At 68.9% G+C, this 19,157-nt stretch overlaps 2 protein-coding genes across 2 annotated transcripts; one reads left to right on the top strand and one right to left on the bottom strand.

Annotated features, from left to right (window-relative positions):
- Nucleotides 1-59: 59 nt before the first annotated feature.
- On the top strand, nucleotides 60-3,757 carry BRME1 (break repair meiotic recombinase recruitment factor 1). Its single transcript, XM_052799520.1, has 8 exons — nucleotides 60-92; nucleotides 362-404; nucleotides 1,112-1,286; nucleotides 1,399-1,477; nucleotides 1,698-2,873; nucleotides 3,060-3,190; nucleotides 3,348-3,440; nucleotides 3,634-3,757. Exons 2-8 carry the CDS (start codon nucleotides 374-376, stop codon nucleotides 3,755-3,757), a joined length of 1,809 nt encoding a protein of 602 aa, XP_052655480.1. The 5' UTR covers nucleotides 60-92; nucleotides 362-373.
- A 7-nt stretch (nucleotides 3,758-3,764) lies between these two features.
- NANOS3 (nanos C2HC-type zinc finger 3) lies at nucleotides 3,765-6,509 on the bottom strand. The gene is made up of 2 exons (XM_052799519.1): nucleotides 4,746-6,509; nucleotides 3,765-4,380 (listed from the first exon to the last, which is right to left on the bottom strand). The coding sequence occupies exon 1, from the start codon at nucleotides 5,244-5,246 to the stop codon at nucleotides 4,776-4,778; it is 471 nt and encodes a 156-aa protein (XP_052655479.1). The 5' UTR covers nucleotides 5,247-6,509; the 3' UTR covers nucleotides 3,765-4,380; nucleotides 4,746-4,775.
- Nucleotides 6,510-19,157: the final 12,648 nt, after the last annotated feature.

Raw genomic sequence — 19,157 nt, 5'->3', positions numbered from 1 at the left:
ACGGCGCCCGGAGAAGACTACAGCTCCCAGCGCGCCCCGCGCCGCGCATGCGCAGGCGGGGAAGCTGCGAGAAAAGGCGGGAAAAGCGTGAGGTGATAGGGGAGCCCGACGCGGGTCGGGGGGTGGAAATGGGTGAAATTCCACGTTTCTCACCTCAGAACTGGAGGGTTTGGTTCCTCCTGCTGCGGCCACGGCCACGGGGGGGGGGGGGGCGGCTGGGGCAGTGCTGGGCCCCAGGGAGAGGCAAAGGGCTGTGGGCTCTGGTGATGCACAAGGGCTGGGTCAGCCCTGAGGGCAAAACGCCTCTGGAGGAGGCAAGGAGAGGCTGCTCGTTAAGCCCCGTTCTGTTCTCCCCACTCAGGCGAGCGGCAGGATGGGCAAACGGAAGAACGAGCAGCCGCCAGGTATCAGCAGGAGGCCCCAGCGGCGAGGGGATGGGGTCTGCGAGGGGACGGGGGTGGTGAGGAGCCCCACCAGCCTGCCCCACGTTTCCCCGTCTTGCTCCTTGTATTCAGTTGGTAACAAGTACTCCTAAAACCGTCCAGGCTCTTAATTATTACAAACCTGCTAAACTGCAAAACTGGCCCGATTTGTAAGGAAAACTACACCCAGCGTTCACCTTTTCCACACCTCTTTCATCAAATCCCCTCAGACCGCGCTGTGCCTTCGGAGTTCAGGGATGCTTGCTACCTCCGTGCTACACGCTGCCTGGGTAGCTTCCCCAAACGTCCCCTCATCTTGCTACAAGTCTGCAGGAAATAGGGGTTATTAATGGGGATAAAAGACAAAAACAAGCGACTTTCTGCTGGCAGTTGGTGAGGCAGCAAGCAGCACCCGCTGAGCTGGGACCGAGCCCCTTGTGCCGCAAACCCCGTTTCTTGGCGTTTCCAAGAAGGGGTGGGTGGAGCAAAGCTGACACCCCACAAAAGCCCTAAAAGCGATCTTTTCCCCTCAGTTCAAGTGCTAGAGGTGTGCAGGGGGGGGTCCTAGGATTTAATAATAAAAAATAACAGAAAACCACTACAAAGGCTGTTCTCCCTATCCGACACGACACCAAGTCCCTCTTACCCCAAAGGCTGACATCTGAAGATTATATTTTTCCCCTGAAAAGGAGATGGTAAATGCCACGTTCCCAAAACTAAACAAAGTCTTCGGGAAGATTTGGATGCAAAGGGAGATGACAGCTTAGATGTGACCAGACCAGCTCAGACCAACGATGCTGACGGAAAACCGAAATCTCAGGGACAGAGGACCCATGACAGCACTACGACAAATGCACCGACGAGGTAACAGGGCGAGAAATCAGCGGGACGGGAGTCTGCGGGTGAACCAGGCTCTACGCGGTGACTTACCTGGCAATCGCCTTGTTGCTCACTGAACGTGTTTTATTGTTCTTAGCAGTGCGAATGGCGACGGGGAGGTGGCTGCTCTGGAGCAAAGCCGGGCAGAGGAGCACATCCCCAGCCCCTTACCGCAGGTATGCCTGTCCTGGGCTCCAGGCAAGCCCGCCTTGCTTGGCGAGCTCCCAGCTGTCACCAAAACACTCTGGTGTTGAGAAACTCCCTTTGCAGCATAGCCAGAGCCTCCTCTACGGCACTGTTTTTCCTCTGTTGGTAAACTCAGCCTTAACAGAGGAAAAAATCCAGAGATCGGGATTTTTTTAACACAGGAGTGATGCTGGAACCTTGTTATTTCAGGAAGGAAGAGACATGGACATCGGTGGAGGCGCCAAGTCACAGGAGGCAGCTGCCCTGGGAGCAGTGTCTCAGCCAGAGTCACCACAATGGGCAAATTCGGTGGCGGATGAGAGAGAAGAGGATCAGCTGGTGGTGACCACAGAGCAGCACAGAAGCACCGGTGAAGAGCTGGACGCCAAAACCCCAACTCACCACAGAACGGGCAATCTCGGTGACAGTCCCGAGCATGGCTCTGCTCTGCCAGCACGAGGAGAGGGGACTGCCGGCAGAGAGATCACTCTCCCTGCGGATGCTCCAGCCTGGAGCACTGGCAGCTGCCTGCCGGTGGAGGTGCCTGAGCCTCACCGTGAAGAGGGAGTTAACCACAGCGAGCCAGGCGAGTGCCGAGGTGATGCCGATCAAAGCTGGGAGCTGCCGCACGCATCTGTTGTAAACACTGAAGAAAATGAATCCGGCACCGTATCTGAGAGGGCGGCTGGAGGAGAGCACCAGGAAAACATGAGTGGGGAAAACCTGCAGGCAACTGGTACAAACGACACGGTGAAGAATGCGGCTGAATCCTGCTGCAGCCTGGCTGCTGGTGGCGTCTCTGTGGAGGTTTTGGGGGTCTGTACCCTGTCCACGAACCCAAAGGCTGAGGGAGGCACCACCGAACCAGAGACCGCAGGCACTGCCAGCACCATCATTCCAGTGAGCCAGCCCCAGGGTGGGAACGCCTGCCAGTGGAAAATGTTGGGAGAAGCTGATGCAGGCCAGGAAGAGGCCAAAAGGGGAGAAACCTGCTCTCCCGGGACCAGCTCTGCACCGGATCCGGCCATCCCAGCTGGCAAGGATCCCTCAGGCAAGAGGGAAGGCAAAGGTCTTGCAGAGGAGCGGGATGCGGAGGCGAGATGCAGCACGGAACATGCGGTGAGCGTGCCGAGGACGGATGCGCAGCCCCCCGCTCACTCCAGTGACCTCCCGTGCAGCGGAGAAACCACAGGGAGCACGCCCGCCATTATGGCAATGCCAGGGCCGGCTCCCACGGGCACCGCACGACCCCCGGCCGCAAGCACCGGTTCCGATGCTGGCACAGACCCCCAGGATGGGACCTGTTCGACCGGGGAGCAGCTCTCCCTGCAGCCAGAGCTGCACTGTGGCCTGGAAGGGAACAGCCTCGAGCTCCCGCCGCAGCAGGTAAATCCACAGCGGTCGCTAATTTAGCGTGAAAGAAACCCCCCAAAACGCCTGAAACATGAAACGCACCCCAAAGTGCCTAAAATAACCTGAAAGGGGAAAAAAACCCAACTATCTTTGTGAGAGCGGGTTGGACTCAGCCTCCCCGGTCACAGCTTAATTTACCGCACAAACTTCTCCCCACAGCCGCTCCCTGCCACCGACTGGCGTGACTCTGTGGTGCCCAGGCACGAGCTGTGTGCCACAGCGGGACGGAACCACACCAAAGAGATGCCGCCGCTCACCAAGGGGAATGGCCCGGACCAGCCGTGGCCCAGGTAGGTGGATTGCCCGCTCTGATGCGCTCCCACTGTCTTGGAGAGGTGGGACAGTGACAGACCTTCCCACGAGGGATAAAACCCTTATTTTAATGAAAAATGTCCCGATTCGGTGAGTAGAAACATCCTCCTTTTCCCTCTTCCCTGTCATGGTCAGGGGTGAGGAGCCGGAGGGGCTGCGCCCACCCGCCCACAGCGAGGATGCGACCGACGTCATCTGCGGCCTGATCCTGGAGCTCTCCAACCTCAAGTAAGAGCGAGCTCGCGCCGGCCGTGAAATCTGGATCCTTTCCCTGGGATTGGGCCTGGGGAGGAGGGCTGAGGGAGGGCGAGTTCCGTGCCAGAACACGGGGTTGGTAAAACATGGGCTGCGTCGCGCCCGTGGAGTGGCGTGAGGGTCCGTGGGTGACGCGGGCGCCAACCGGCTGCCCCCCTCCCTGCAGCCGCCTGGCAATGAGCGCCCACCGGGGCCTGGAGGCGCTGAGGAGGCCAAAGCCACGGCGGAGCAGGCGGCCGGGGCCGGGGCCGGTGCCCCCCCACACCAGGAGGAGGTGGAAGGAGACATAGGGCCAGGTCGGAGCCAGATCCGGCCTCCGGCACGGCTCAGCTCTTTATTAATGTAAACCAGCATTTCAACAGAGAACGGGGTATAAATAAAACACCTTCCTACACGTAACGCGTAAGGTAACGTTTAAAGAACAAACTGGCGTCTCCAGCGAGGGCAGGAGCTGCCGCGGGCGAGCTGCTAACACCAGCCCAACCCCCTGGAGCTGCCGCACAAGCGCTCAGCGACAGCCGGAGCACCGGCACTCTTCCCGCCACGGGACCGTCCCGGACGGTTGGTCAGGAGCCGGTGCTGCCCTCAGGCACCCGCTGGGATTAATAAAAAACAACAAATCAACCCAAAACCCAGAACTGAACACAATCACAAACGCCCCCGGCACAGAGATGCTGTTAAAACCGACCCTTTTCAGGCTTTTCGCTGGCATCTTGATGCGGCTTCTGCCAGCGGTGACCACCAAACCCCTGCTGGGATGATACTGCTTGGCTTTACCAGCTGGGGAGAGGAGCTGGGGAGACTGGTCTTGGTGGAGTGCGCCATCCTGGCATTTCATCCTCGGAGGAGAGCGGAACCAGCGGCTTCGCAGGGGCAATGCGGCAGACGGAGCCGGGCAAAGTGGAGCAATCCCCTGGAAGAGAAACCAGGAGAGGGGAGAGCACCGCGTGCACCGGGGCAGGCACCGACTGCTGGGAGCTCCCCTCCCTTAATTAGCAATAATTCCCCTAATGAGCTTGCCAGAATCCCGTTCCCGGCTAAAGGAAGGCTCGCATTGCCGCTTCAGAGCGAGGCTTTGCTGAAGAAGCAACTTTGCCTGGCAGCCTCCGGCAAAGCCACCAGCCTGGTGCCCCGCAGAGCAAGAGCGTGGCAACACCGGAGCAGAGTTTCCTCGCGGCCCATCCTCACCTCATGCCAGGAAGCGAAACCCCCACTTTTGGCCCATTTTTGGGGGCCGCGAGATCAGAAATCCTCCTGCGTTTAAAAACAAGACAGTACCTGTTGGGGTGAGGGTCCGTCTGCGCTCAGCTACTTCTTGGCACTGCCCGCCGCACTGCGGCCGCCTGTGACCCGCTTGCCGGCGGAGTTGCGTGCCGAGCGGCTGTAGACCGAGGTGTAGCCATGGCGGGTGAGGGGGCAGAAGCGTTTGGTGTGGGCCCGGTCCTGCGTGGCCCCGCACTGTGGGCAGACGTAGCTGCGCAGGACGGGGCACTGCACCCGGCCCCCCGCGTCCCGCAGGTTGTGCCCGCTGTAGACGTGCTTCGCCTCCCCGTTGTGCTTGCAGAAGGCGCAGAGGGATTTGCCGGGGGACGCCGATGCCGCCTCCGGCACGTGGGGCGATGCCGCTGCCTCTTTGCCGTCGCCGGCATCCTCGCGCTCTTGTGGCAGCGCGGCCAGCACGGCGGCCAGCCCCAGGTAGTCCCTCCACATGTCGAACGCGGGGCTGTGCTCCATCCTTGACCGCTGCCCGGTGTGTTTTGGGGCAGGATGTGGCTCCATGTGCCGTGTCCTTCCCTGGAGGAGCCGGGCAGGGCCAATCGCCGCTGCGTGGGGCCGGCTCCCGCCCCCGGCAGCCGCCTGGAGCCGGTGCGTCTGCCCGGTGGGGTGGGGGTGTCTGCACCTCTTCCCCTCTCTGGTACAAGGGGGTCACACTTGAAACCCCCCGCAGCACTGCGACCCCCGCAACGCCGGCGTTTAACCCCCCTTTCGCCAGCAGCATCCACTCCAGTGCGGCACTTGCCGGCATCCCTCTTGCTGCAGCCGCCTCAGAGCCAAACCCGGCTGGATTCGGGGTTTCGGCCCCACAGGGACATGCCGCTGGCTGCTCCCCCTAATCCAGCAGGACCCAAACTGCACCAGGCACCTTCCCCAACACCCATGGCACAACACCGCCCGTCTCGGCCAGAAATGCCTTTTTTTGTGGATAAACGTGGGATTTATATCCCATAAACCCCATCAGCGTGGTGCGGGGACACCAAAAACCCGAGTTCGGGGCAGAGCGCCCAAAGCCTGGACTAAAGCCGGGAGCAGCGCGGCCAGTCCCTGCCCTTGCTTCTGCCTTCGGGCTGAAACGGCCCGGAATCGGGTAAAGCATCTGCTAATGGACGGCAAAATCACCCACAACAACCCCCGGGGAGACACAAAGCCCAGGCCCCCCCGGGCGTCACCTGCTGGGCCCAGAGCCCTCCGAGCCCCTACTTTTTAGAGAAAAAAGGGGATTTTTGCTCCCCCACGGGAGTTTCCCCCCCAGCACCACGACCCACCGCCAGCAACGGGTGTCGAGCGCGAACGTCAGTCCTCCGGGACGCAGCGGCGCTCACCTGCCAGAACGGCGCCGCGCAGGGACACCCCGTCCACATCCCACGATGAAATCCGGTCGGTTTGGGAAATCGCGCGCTCTGCCCACTGTGCCACTCCAGAGTGGAGCTTCCCGGCGAGGACCTTCCCGGGATGGGACGGAACTGCCACGCCACAGGGATGCCGCGGTGTCACCGAGAGGGGGCTGTGCCGCAGGCGGCACTGGGAAAGCGGCGGTAGCAACTCTCCCAGCCGCTCCGGTGGGCCACGGGGCACACGCAACGGTCGATGGTTTCACCTCAACCACAAAACTCACCGACAGCGTTGAATGTTCTCCGGAGCCTCCATGTCGGCTCCAAGCGGCATCAGCATCTGCCAGAGGGGAGTCGTGCTCTTCCTCCCGGTTATCCCGAGCACCCAGTGCACGGTTTAACAGCAGCAGACACTGCGGCAGGCACACGGCAAGGATCCGGCTTGGGAAGGGTCCCTGCAGCCACCGGCCCCGGCCCCAACCTGCTCTCCCTGCCGGCATGTTGCCCTCACCCCCGGCACCGTGAAATACCTGCCAGGTCCCCGCGGCACATGCCAGCCCTGCGGCATCCACTCCGGCGGCATCCCTGTCCTGACATGACATGGCCACGAGGGACGGAGCTGCCAGGACAGGAGCAAGCGCCAACAAAAGAGGCCAAATCACCCCAAACCCGCAGCGTTTTTTTACGCACAGCCGAACCCACCGAGCGCCGGGGCGAGGGAGGACCCATCGTTTATTCATTACGAACCAGAGCTGCGGCGCGCCGTCGGTGTCACCGCTTGGCCTGAACCCCAAAGCCTCAGGGATGGGGCGACTGCACCGGGCTGCGCCAGGAGAATAATGGAAACGGGGCTTTTCCCCCCCAAAACAGGGGCCGCTCCCCCGGCCCTTCCGAAGCACCTTCGCAGCCTGGCGCTGCCCGTCCGCCCTGTCCTGGGGCGAAGCCACTGCCGCTGCCGGCAGGCAGGAGCTTGGTGAGCGGCCAGGGCCGTGCCGCACCGGCGCTCGCCGCACCTCCCATTGGCTCGCAGTGACGTCACGGGCGAAGTCGTGCCGCGAACAGCCGCGGGGCCCCGCGAAGGAGGGAAAAAAGAACGAAAAAAGTCCTGGAAAGGCAAAGAATGGGCACTTTGTGCGCCTGGCGCGGCGACGGCGGCATTCCCTCCCCGCCAAGGGCACCAGCGGCCCCACCGGCGCCAGGGAATCCCGGAGCCCAACGCAGCGGGGCGGGGAAAATAAAGACATTTAAGCCAAAAAAACAAACGCCAGTCGGCGTGCGAAGCCCGGCGCGTTCCCAGGGCCGCGGCACCAGGCCAGGGGAGCAGCCGGGCCACCCCGGCGCCTCCCGCGCCAAATTCCTCGTGCCGGGAAGCGGGAAAACCCCAGCCGGAGCCGCGGCTCCTGTCGCTGCCTGGCAAGGAGAGGGCGGCCCCGGGGCAGCGTTTGGGTGCAAAAACACCATTTCCCGCTCTGCTCCAGACGGGTTTAAAGGCGGCTGGCTGGCCCTGCCGCCGGCTCGCGGCTCCGCGCTCGGCACCTGCCGCGTTTCGAGGTTTAGAACCGGGGAGGGAAAGGGAAAAATTAATTAAGTAGGTCTGAGATGTGCGGGGTGGGCGCCGTGCCGGGGATTCACCGTGGCGCCCGGCCCCGCTCCCGCCCGCCGCTTCTCTCGGGGCGGTTGTTTGTTGGCAGAGCCGCTCGGCAACCAGCCCCGATTCCCCCGGCTTTTACCCCAAAAAGGTCCCTCCCGTCCCCTGCTAAACCAGCCCCCCCCGACACGCCGGGGAGCGGGACGCGGCCCTTCGCGGAGCCGGGGGCTTCTCCCTGCTGGCGGGATTGACCGAAACACCCCGAATTTGGCCTGGACCCGGCGGGAGCGGCGGTTTTCGCTAACACCCACCTTTCCCGCCAGAACCGGCCGGGGCGGGGAGCGGTGCTGGCGGGGGGACGAGGCCGAAGGCTGCTCCCGGTGAGAGGGGACGCCGGGACCCCCCGGCCGGTGGGTGAGGGGGGGGGGGGGCTCAACCCCCCCCCCCCCCAAACCAGCGGGAAGCAGGGCAGGGTGTGAAGAAGGGGCGGGGCGGTGCCACGCCCTACAGGACACCGGCGAGGAGGGGTGGGGTGACCGGACACCCCCCCCCCCAAACCAGCCCCCCCGCGGCGACCGGGGGCCTGCGGCACCGGCACCCCCCCCCCCACCGCGCACCCCCGGGTGCCGGGAAAGGCCGGGGGTCCCTGTCACAGCATTGGGGGGGTGCCGGAGCTCGTGTGTGTGCCCCCCTCGGAGGAAGGGGGTCCCCCCGCCCCCCCCCCAGCTCCCGGTACCGGCGGGGGGGGTCGGTGCTGCCCGGGCCGCGGTCGGTGCTCACGGGGGGGAAACGGGCGGGGGGGGGGCGCGGGTCACCTCAGGCCAGCGGCGCCGCCCATTGGCCGCACGCACCGCCCCGCCGGTTCTGATTGGCCGCCCGCGGCTCCCCGCCTGCCCCCCTGTCGGTCACCGCCCCGCCGCTCCCCATTGGCCGGCCGCCCAGCACCGCCCGCCCCCTGTCCGTCACCGCCCCGCCGCCTCCCATTGGCGAGTCGGTGGGGCCGGCGTTTAACCCCTGCGGTGCTGCCGCGCTCCCAACCGGTGGCCCCGGGGGGTTTTGGGGGGGACGGGACCCCTCGTTGCCTCTGAACCGGACCCCAAAGCGGCACCTCGGCTCGGCCCCTGGAGGCTGGGGGGCGGGGGAAGAGCGTCGTGGCAGCGGTAGTGCACTGCACGGCATGGCACGGCATGGCATTGCCTAGCTTTGCATGGCACGGCTCAGCATGGCATGGCATGTATGGCACGGCATGGCACAGCACGGCACACCAGGAGCAGGGAAACAGAGGCACAGAGCTGGGCATGGCCCAGGGCTTGCCACGCCGTGCCATGCCACGTTGTGCTGTGCCATTCTGTGCCGGGCCATACTGTGCCATGCCATGCCCCAGTACTCATGCCCAGGACCAGCTCAGGACAGGGGCGCTGGGCCGTGCCAGGAGCAGCGCGGTGCCATCCGGTGCCGGCTGGGGCCCGCAGGCAGCGCTGGCACCGCCGGCTCCTCGTCCCCATGAGTCCCCCGTGAGCAATGCGGCAGAAGCGGGAGGGATTCCCACGCGCCCCTGGGGAGCCCGGCCTGCACCGGCACCGCCACGCTCTGCACCCTGGCCACGGCACTCGCCCGGGCAAGTCCTGGCTGCACCTCCAGGCCGGCCCTGGTGCTCCCAGTCTCTTCCCTGGCACGGCCGTGGGGGCCTGGTGTGACTGGGGGTGTCCCAGCACAGCTATGGGGACCTTGGTATGACCATGGCGGCTCTGTCCCATGCACAGTGGCACATGACGGCACATGGTGGCACACGATGGCACACGGTGGCACATGATGGCACACGGTGGCACACAGTCTCTGCTGCTTTGTCCTGGGGCGAGCCGCGTTCGTTCACCGGGTCTCAGCCGCCGTGGCCACCCCAGCACTGCCATCCCACACCCCGCCACCCCGTCCCCACGGTGCCAGTGCCGCCGGCGGCGCTGCGAGCGGCTGGGCTCAGCGTGGCCCTGCCGGCACCGCCCGGGCGCGGTGGGAAGGCAGCACCAGTGACTCACCGGTGCCCGGCAAGCCGGCGCTTGATGCCGGGCTGGGCCGCAGGGCGGGTGGCAGGGTGGGGGGTCGGGGGCCACGGGATCCCACCGTCGGGTGGGGGCTGCCGCGTGCGGCATGGCGGGGGGCCGGGGCGGCACAGGAGGGGCTCAGCCCCGGTGATGCCCGGGGAGGTCCCAGCCGGGGCCCCCATGGCCAGGGGGGGCTGGAGGGGGCCAGAGAAGCCCCTGGGGGAACCAGGGGGGGCTGGGGAAGCCCTGAGGGGGCTGGGAGGGTCCGGGGGGGCCCCATCCTTTGAAAGCGCCTTTGTTTGGAGCCGGCCGGTCCCACCCCGGCGGTGACTCACGGGCGCGTGGCTGGGCCCTGACTCACCCCCCCCCGGCCCCCCCGGCCTCGGGGTCCCCCGGGGCCCCCCTTGCCCCCAGCGGGGGGGGTCCATGCATGGGGGCACCCAAATATACAGGGGAACCTCTGTGTGAAGGTGGGGTCCATGGGTGCATGGGGGTCCCAGGGCTTCGCAGGGGAGCCCATGGGCGCACAGGAGGCCCATGGGTGCGTGGAGAGGGTTTTGGGTGCATGGGGGGGGGGCCCATGAGTGGACTGGGGGGGCCCTGGGTGCAGAGGGAGGCCCACGGGTGCAGAGGGTACCTTATGGATGCCCAGGGGTCCTATAGGTGCATGGGGGGGCGCCCATGGGTGCACGGGAGGGGGTTATGGGTGCAGAGGGGGCACCCGCATCACCCAGGCGTGCTCCCCCTCCAACCCCGGTGCCCCATCGCCCCGCTGCATTCGCACCCTGGGTGGGCCGGGGACACCCCACGAGGGACACCCCACGAGGGACACCCCACCAGGGACACCCCACGGGGACACCCCGCTCGGTGCCGGCATTGGGGGGGGGGGGCTCCGCCCCGGTGGTGCCGTGGGGCAGCCGTGGGCGCCTGCCAGCCCGGTGCTGCCGGTGACTCACGGCCCGTGACTCAGCCCCACCACAAACACCGCGTCGCGCGGCAACGCCGCCTGGCCCCACGGCACCCGACCCACGGCCCCACGGTGTCCTGGCCCCACGGTCCCGCTCCTGGGAACGGCATCCCCGGGACCCCGGTAGCTGCCCCCGGAGCGTGGCCAGGAGCCAGTGGGGCTGGGGATGCTGGGGGGAGGCTGGGGGGGAATGGGGGGGGCTGGGGGGGGCCAGGAGGGTCCGGGGGGGCCAGGCGTGCCCCAGCACGAGGAAGGAAGAAGCCGGGAGGGAGCGCAGGGGCGGGAGGAAAGGGAAATCCCGTCCCACCAGCCCCCCCTGCGCTGCCAGCCCCACGGCTCCCAGTCACCCCAGTGCCCCGGTTCCCAGTCACCCCACTGCCTTGGGTCTGTGGCTCCCAGTCACCCCAGTGTCCCAAGCCTGGGGCTCCCTGGGTGTGGGGCACCCGTAGGTGCAGACGGGCTCTGCCAGCTGGGGGTGAAGGATTCGGGGGTGCAGGGGTACCCCAGGAGTGTACGATTGGGGGGTACATGGGTGCACAGGGGTGTGGGGACAGGTGCCCACCCCATCCCCGTTCCCATCCCCGTCCCAGTCCCCCCCCTTTCCCGCTGCCGGGTTGCCGAGACGCTTGCCAGGGGCTGCGAGAAGCCGGCGAAGGGGATTTCTGGGTGTAAATCAGGAATAACCGGGGCCGGGCGCGGGGCGGGACGTGGCACCAGCCCGCGGTGGCCGTGGAGGTGCCCGTGCCCGGTTGGGGCTTTGGCCACCCGGCCCAGCCCGGCCACCTCCAGAAACGGCTGCACGCGTGTGCGCCTGCCCGGGCGAGCCGGGGCCGTGTCGCGCCGCGCCGTGCCGTGCCACCCTACGCTGTGCCAGACCACCCTGCGCCGTGCCGCGCCGCGCCGTGCCACGCCATTACTGCGCCACGGCGCGCCGTGCCGGGCTGTGCCCCGCCGCACCGCTCCTCCGTGCCGTACCGCGCCGCGTCGCCTCGTCCCGCACCGCGCGGCGTCGTGCCGTGCCCGCCAAGCGGGCCGCGCGAGCCCCCGGCCGCCCCGGCGCAGCGCGTGTGCGAGGCGGCGGCGGGGCTGAGTCAGGCGGGAGGAATGTGCCGTCTGGCGCGTGGGCGAGCGCCAGCCCCGGCCGCTGCCATTACCTAGAAAGGACATTTCTGCGCCGCCGGCCCCGCCAGCGCCTGCGCCCGCCGCGGCCACCACGGTCCCGCCACCGGCGCGCGCGGCGCGGTTGCGCGGGTGCGTGCGAGCGAGCGTGCGTCGGCTGCGTGTGCACGGCGGGGCTGCGCGCCTCTGCAGCGCGCCGGGGCTGCTCGGTGCCACGGCGAGGGGGGGGAGCGTGAGTGACTGTGCGAGCGTGAGTGTGTGCGTGTGAGCGTGCGAGTGTGAGTGTGCAAGTCAGTGCATCTGTGAGCGTGTGCGTGCACATGTGTGAGCGTGCACAAGTACATGAGCGTGTGCGCGCGAGTGCACGTGTGCTCCCATGCATCGCTCGCTCTGCCCATCGTGGCGTGTGTCTCTGCAGCGTGTGCAAGGCAGCGGGGGGGGGTGCGTGCACACATGTGCGTTGCCGTGTGCACACCACAGCACGCGTGTGCTGTGGGGGGGGTCTCCATACGGCAGGCGTGCGGCGCTGGGAGCGTTGCAGCCTGTTCGGGTGTGCGTTGCCACACGCGTGTGCGTGCATTCCTCTGCGTGTGCGTGCATGCACGCGTTGCAGCGCGGGCATCGCCACGCGTGCACGTGTGCGCTGCCACGTGTGCACGTGCGTGCGCTGCCACCGGCGCGCCGCTGCGCATACCGGCGCGCGTTGCCGCGTGCGCGCGTGTGCGGCGCCGCGCGTGCCTGCGCGTCGCCGAGCGTGCCGCGCAGCGCGCGCGGTGCTCCGTGTGCGCGGCCTCGTGCGTTTGCACCGCCATGCGCGTGCACTCCTGTGCGTGCATCGCCGCGTGTGCAACGCCGTGCGCGCTGTGCCCTGTGCCGCATGCAGCACCGTGTGCCGTGTGTGCCGTGCCGTGTGCCGTGTGCCGGCTGCGGTGCAGCGTGTGCGGCACTGCCCAGCCCTACGGCGCGGGGGGGAGGGGGGGGCGTGGGGGTGTCCCCCCCTTGTCCAGCCCCGCGTGCGTTTAAAATTAGCAGCTGGCGCAGCGGCTCCCGCCCAGCTGTGCTGCCCCGGGGGAGCCGCCTCTGCCAGATGTGCGGCCGCTGCCAGATGTGCGGCCGGGCTGGGGGCACAGGGCCGGGGATGGGGACAGGGCCGGGGACCTCCCCGCGGGCACCGGGTGCAGACCAGGGCTGGAGGGACCCGGGGGCCGTACCGTGGGGTTTGGGGGGACCCACGGTCCCCGCGGCACAGCCGTACCCATCGTCCTCGTGCCGTGGCCGTGCCGGCAGCCGCCGGGTGCAAAGGTGGGGCCGTGGGGGCACTGGGGGGGTGTCATGGGGCCGAGCCCCCCACGGGGCACCCGGTCCCTCCCCGCTATTGTTTATCCCTCCACGGCGCGGAGGAAACCTAAAACCTCCCAATAATTGTATTTAGGAACTTCCATCATCTCCACGGAGACGGGCGGTGACGGCAGCCGGGCCGGATCCTGGCAGCACCAGGCCAGGCCTCGCGTTAACCCCCAGGGCGCCGCGACACCGCGGCCACGTGCCGGCTGCGGCGCGCGAGGACCCGCGGGCGGGGCGGCCCGGCGAGGCCACGGGAACCGGGGTTGGGGGGGACACGACACGCTCGGCCCCGCGGGTCCCCGGTGGGGCCGATGCTCGGTGGTGGCACCGAGGGGGCTGCGGGGCCGGGGCCGAGCTGTCGCAGGGCTGACGCCTCTGCCGGGGCTGTGTCCCATCTGGGTGTGTATCCCACCCTGAGCTGTATCCCACAGGGTCCATACCCCACCCAGGTCCGTATCCCAGTGGCTCTATATCCCCCCCCCAGTCCGTATCCCACCCTGGTCCATATCCCACCGAGTCTGTATCCCACTGGGTCCACATCCCACCCCAGTCTGTATCCCACTGGGTCCGTATCCCACCCCAGTCTGTATCCCACTGGGTCTGTATCCCACCCCAGTCTGTATCCCACTGGGTCCGTATCCCACCCCGGTCCATATCCCACTGGGTCTGTATCCCACCCCAGTCTGTATCCCACTGGTCCGTATCCCACTGGGTCCGTATCCCACCCCAGTCCATATCCCACTGGGTCTGTATCCCACCCTGGTCCATATCCCACTGGGTCTGTATCCCACTGGGTCTGTATCCCACCCCAGTCCGTGTCCCACTGGGTCCGTATCCCACCCCGGTCCATATTCCACTGGGTCCACATCCCACCCCAGTCTGTATCCCACCCCAGTCTGTATCCCACTGGGTCCATATCCCACCCCAGTCCGTGTCCCACTGGGTCCGTATCCCACCCTGGTCCATATTCCACTGGGTCCACATCCCACCCCAGTCTGTATCCCACCCCAGTCTGTATCCCACTGGGTCCATATCCCACCCCAGTCCGTGTCCCACTGGGTCCATATCCCACCCCAGTCCGTGTCCCACTGGGTCCGTATCCCACCCTGGTCCATATCCCACTGGGTCCACATCCCACCCCAGTCCATATCCCACCCTGGTCCATACCCGCCGGGTGGGCACCCGCCTCTTCCCCCACGTCCCCACTCCCTGGCCCAGGCAGCGGCGGGGGCAGTGGGGGGGTCCGGGGGTCCGGGACCGGGGTGGGGGCAGCGGGGCGCAGGATGTGGGGCAGGCAGGGCCGGGGTGGGGAAGGGCTGGGGGGGGGGGGAGCGGGGGCCCTGGCCTGGCGGCAGCGGCCGCAGTGACGCGCTGTGGTTTTGCCGACTTCCGATGCAAAAACTCTGTTTAATGTCTGTGTGTGCGGCATCGCCATGGAGACCCCGCCGCCCCGGCCCCACGGCACCCCACGGCACCCCACGCGCCCGCCGCCGCCACGCCCCGCCACCGGCTTCCCCGCACTGGGAGGCCGCGTCCTGCCCGCTCCCCCCGGGGCCGGGATCGGAGACCCTCCTGGCTGGCACTGCGGGCGAGGGACCCCCGGTATCGGCCCCGGCCCCCCCCCCATCACCCCTGTCACCCCAAATTCATCCCTGTCCCCCTAGCATTGCTCCTGCCCCCCCCAGTATTGCTCCTGTCCCCCCAGTACTGGTCCTGCCGCCCCAGTACTGGTCCTGCCCCACCAGTATTGCTCCTGCCCCCCCCAGTACTGGTCCTGTCCCCCCAGTATTGCTCCTGTCCCCCCAGTATTGCTCCTGCCTCCCCAGTACTTGTCCTGCCCCCCCAGTATTTCTCCTGTCCCCCAGTACTGGCCCTGACCCCCCAGTATTGCTCCTGCCTCCCCAGTATTGCTCCTGCCGCCCCAGTACTGATCCTGCCCCACCAATATTGCTCCTGTCCCCCCAGTATTGCTCCTGTCCCCCCAGTACTGGTCCTGCCCCACCAGTATTGCTCCTGCCCCCCCAGTATTGCTCCTGCCCCCCCCAGTACTGGTCCTGTCCCCCCAGTATTGCTCCTGCCTCCCCAGTATTGCTCCTGCCGCCCCAGTATTGCTCCTGCCCCCCCAGTACTTGTCCTGCCCCCCCAGTATTTCTCCTGTCCCCCAGTACTGGCCCTGACCCCCCAGTATTGCTCCTGCCTCCCCAGTATTGCTCCTGCCACCCCAGTACTGGTCCTGCCCCACCAGTATTGCTCCTGCCCCCCCCAGTACTGGTCCTGTCCCCCCAGTATTGCTCCTGTCCCCCCAGTATTGCTCCTGCCCCCCCCGACATCACCCCCGTCCCCCCGACATCACCCCCATCTGCCCCAGCACCAGCTCAGACCCCCCCCACAGCCGGGCAGCCCTGGCCCCCTCAGGCAGCCCAGGGGAAACTGAGGCACAGACTGGGACAGGCACGGGGGCTGCGGGCACTGGCCTCCCACACTGTGGGGCAACCCGGCCCCCTCGCCGTGGGGTGCCCACCTCCTATGCCGTGGGGCACCCGGTCCCCTCACCGTGGGGTGCCCAGACCCCTCGCCGTGGGGCATGCACAGTTCTTATGCCTTGGGGCATCCAGCTCCCTCGCCATGGGGCAACGAGTCCCCTCGCCGTGGGGCACCTAGCCCCCTTGCTGTGGGGTGCCAAGCCCCTATGCCATGGGGCACACGGCCCCCTTGCCATGGGGTGCCCACCTCCTGTGCCATGGGGGCATCCAGACCGGTTGCCACGGGGCAACGCGTCCCCTCACCGTGAGGCACGCGGCCCCCTCGCCATGGGGCAACGAGTCCCCTCGCCATGGGGGTCCCCTCACCGTGAGGCACGCGGCCCCCTCGCCATGGGGCAACGAGTCCCCTCGCCATGGGGCACGTGGCCTCCTCGCCATGGGGCAACGTGTCCCCCTTGCCGTGGGGTGCCCGGCCCCTATGCCACGGGGCACGCGGCCACTATGCCACGGGGCAACGAGTCCCCTCGCCGTGGGGCACACGGCCTCCTCGCCGTGGGGCAACGAGTCCCCTCGCCATGGGGTAACGTGTCCCCCCTTGCCGTGGGGTGCCCGGCCCCTATGCCACGGGGCACGCGGCCACTATGCCACGGGGCAACGAGTCCCCTCGCCGTGGGGCACACGGCCTCCTCGCCATGGGGCGAGTCCCCTCGCCATGGGGTAACGTGTCCCCCCTTGCCGTGGGGTGCCCGGCCCCTATGCCACGGCGCACGCGGCCACTATGCCACGGGGCAACGAGTCCCCTCGCCGTGGGGCACGCGGCCCCCTCGCCGTGGGGCGCGGCGCAGCTCTCACGCCATGGGGCCCCTCGCCGGGGAGGTGTGTTTGGGGTGGGGGGGGCACGTGCCGCCCTCGCCGCGGGGTCGCGCCAACCCGGCGGCCGTCGTGTCGCCGTCGCCGTCCCCGCAGACCGTGCGGCACCGCGCGCCCACGGTGGCGGCGGCGGAGGCCCGGCGGCCCCGAAAGGGTGCGGGAGCCGGGTGCCGCGGCCCAGGCCCCTCCTCTCACCGCCGCCGCGGCCTCGCCGCGCTCCCGGGGCGGAGCGAAGGTTTTAAAAAGGATTTCCCTTCTTGGAGTAAAAGTCAGTGACTTTGGGAGCCTTCGCGCTCCCCGGCTGCCCGCCCGCCGCCGCCCCGGGGGACCCCGACGGGGGCCGCGGCCGCCGGCGCTCCCGGTGAGTACGGCCGCCGGCCGGCGCTCGGCCGGCCCCGGCACGGCGGGAGACCCCGGAGGAAAGTTGCCGTCCCTCCGGGGCGGCGGGAGAAGGGTCGGGGCCTGGCCGGCCTCGCTCGCCTCGTGCCGAGCCGTGCCAAACCGCGCCGGGCCTGTGCCAGGCCGTACCGCGGGGATGGCGGGCAGGGGTTGCGACCCTCCGGTTCCGGCCGGGGCCGAGAGCGGGGCCCCACGGGGCCGGGGGGGGATCCCGGCGGCGCGTTGGGGCGTGGCGGCGGCACGACCGTGGCCGCGGGCATCGAGGCCGCCAACGCCGTCGCCCGCTCGGGGGCCGGCACGGGGGGGGGACCGGGGCGGCCGGAGGTTTCGGAGGGGGCCGGGACCCCCCCCCCCCCCCCCGCCACCGGGCGCGGTGCGTCGGGCGGGCGGGCGGGGGCCGCGGGAGGGTGCGCCGGGGCGGGCGCCGCCGAGGAGCGTGATTCATCCTTTCCCCCCGGCGCTGCGTGTGCCGACGGGCGCGGACGGGGCGGCCCTTTCCTCGCTCCTCCTCGGCCCCCGCCCCCGCCTTGGCCCGGCTGACGCCGGGAACCGCGCCGGCACCCCCGGGCCTCGCTCCCCCCCCCGACACCAGCCCGGCCCTCGACCCCCCGACGTCCACGGACCCGGGCGGCCGGGCACCGCAGTGGAGCCGGGGCGCCGGGGGGGGGACGATGGGAGCGGCTCTGCCCCACGGCGGCCGCATCCCGCCGCGCCGGCCGCAGGCGTCAGGGAGGCGCTGCGCGGCGACGCCGGCTTTTCCCGCTCCCCGTTTTTGGGCAGAAAGGTGGGGATTTTGGCAGGGGGTGCCGCCGCCCCCCCCCAGCCCCCGCTGGCGGGGAACCCAGGTGTCCGGGTGGCCGCCCCCGCTCGGTGCCCGCCGGGGCCCACGTGAGCCGGTCGGGGCTGCCGAGCCGGCAACGCCCTGGCGCCGCGCGGGCAGAGAGCCCGGCCCGGCCGGCAGCACCCGCCTGGGAAGAGGCCGCAGGCGCCGGAGACCCCCAAAACCGGGGTCACCCCATCGTGCGAGGCTGATCCTGGCACCCTCGTGCCGCGCTCGGAAGGCGGCAAAACTCGGGGCGGCCACTGTGGCCGCAAGCCAGCACCGCCGCGGACCAGCCGCCATCCGGCACGGGGCTGTGCCCGCCGTGCCGCCGCCGTGCCCGGCGCCCAGCGGCGTTGGCTTCACTTTGGCCGGGTTGGGGCCTGGTCTCACCGCGGTGCTGCCCGCGGCCGCCCCGTTGGCACCGAGGTGTTGGTAGCGCCACAGCCGCCAGGCGGGAACCCAGGCGTCCGGGCGGCCCCCCGCCCCCGCCCGGGCACGCGCTCGCCGGCCCGGCCCCCCCCGGCAGCACCAGACATTTTGTTTATGCCGCCGCCGTCGGTCGCTGTTTATCCCGATTTTTTTGGGCCCTTTCCACCCGATTCCCTTTGAAGTGTGCCCGTTGCCGTGGCGATGGTGATGTCACGGCCGGGCGGGGCCTCGCCGGCTCCCACATGGCGGCCGAGGAGCCCCGGCCCCATTACACGCTTCTTCCAGGAACTTCCCGGCCGCCACCGCCGGCGTCGCCGGAGCCCCGACGCCCGCGTCCCCTGCCCGGCTGGGGACACCGTGCCCCACGGCCGCCCCGCGGCCAACCCACGGCTGCCCCACATCTGCCCCGTGGCCACGTCCAGGGGGACCAGGGGACATGGGGGTCCCGGTGCCGGCCGACAGTCGAGGGGGACGCGGCGACACCGCCGGGGCCGGTGGCTGCCGCAGCTGATGGCGCTGGGGGACACGGGGGCGGCGGGGCCGTGCCCGCTCGGTGATGGGGCAGCGCCAGCCACGGCGTGTCCCCTCCCCGCTGGGGGCTTTGCCGGGGCTCAGCCGGTGCCACATGGTCCCGTCGCGGCCAGGGACGAGCTGGGAAGGATCTGGCGCGCACCGAGCGCCCGTCCCGCCCGCCGCGGGGACGGCGCCGGCACATGGTGGCAGCTGGGGACACACGTTTTCACACCTGGGCTCGGCAGCGGTGCGTTTCGGCGTTTGCTGGGGGAGCTGCGGTGCCACCGGCTCCGGGCGCAGCACGTGGCCGGGTCTACGCTGCCGGTGCCCGCTCCCCCACGCCGAGCCGAGCCACCGGGCTGGTCCCCAGCGGCGAGACCCGCGCCGGCACCGCGAGGACGTCACCGCAGTCGGGAGCCGCTGCCGTGTGCCGGGGCCTGCAGGCAGGCGTGCCGGCAGCGTCCGTCCCCGGTGCCACCCTGCCTTGCACAAGCGTCCCGGCTCTCA

The sequence above is a fragment of the Harpia harpyja genome, chromosome 10, assembly GCF_026419915.1.
Source record: "Harpia harpyja isolate bHarHar1 chromosome 10, bHarHar1 primary haplotype, whole genome shotgun sequence".
In the NCBI taxonomy this organism is placed as follows: domain Eukaryota; kingdom Metazoa; phylum Chordata; class Aves; order Accipitriformes; family Accipitridae; genus Harpia; species Harpia harpyja.
Note: the sequence above shows the minus strand (reverse complement) of the source record. Positions and strands in the feature narration are given on the sequence as shown.

Coding starts and splice junctions, on each gene's coding strand:
- BRME1 (XM_052799520.1), top strand. CDS start 374: ATGGGCAAACGGAAGAACGAGCAGCCGCCAG. Junction 1,287..1,398: donor ACGACAAATGCACCGACGAG/GTAACAGGGCGA, acceptor TATTGTTCTTAG/CAGTGCGAATGGCGACGGGG. Junction 2,874..3,059: donor TCGAGCTCCCGCCGCAGCAG/GTAAATCCACAG, acceptor TTCTCCCCACAG/CCGCTCCCTGCCACCGACTG.
- NANOS3 (XM_052799519.1), bottom strand. CDS start 5,246: ATGGAGCCACATCCTGCCCCAAAACACACCGGGCAGCGGTCAAGGATG.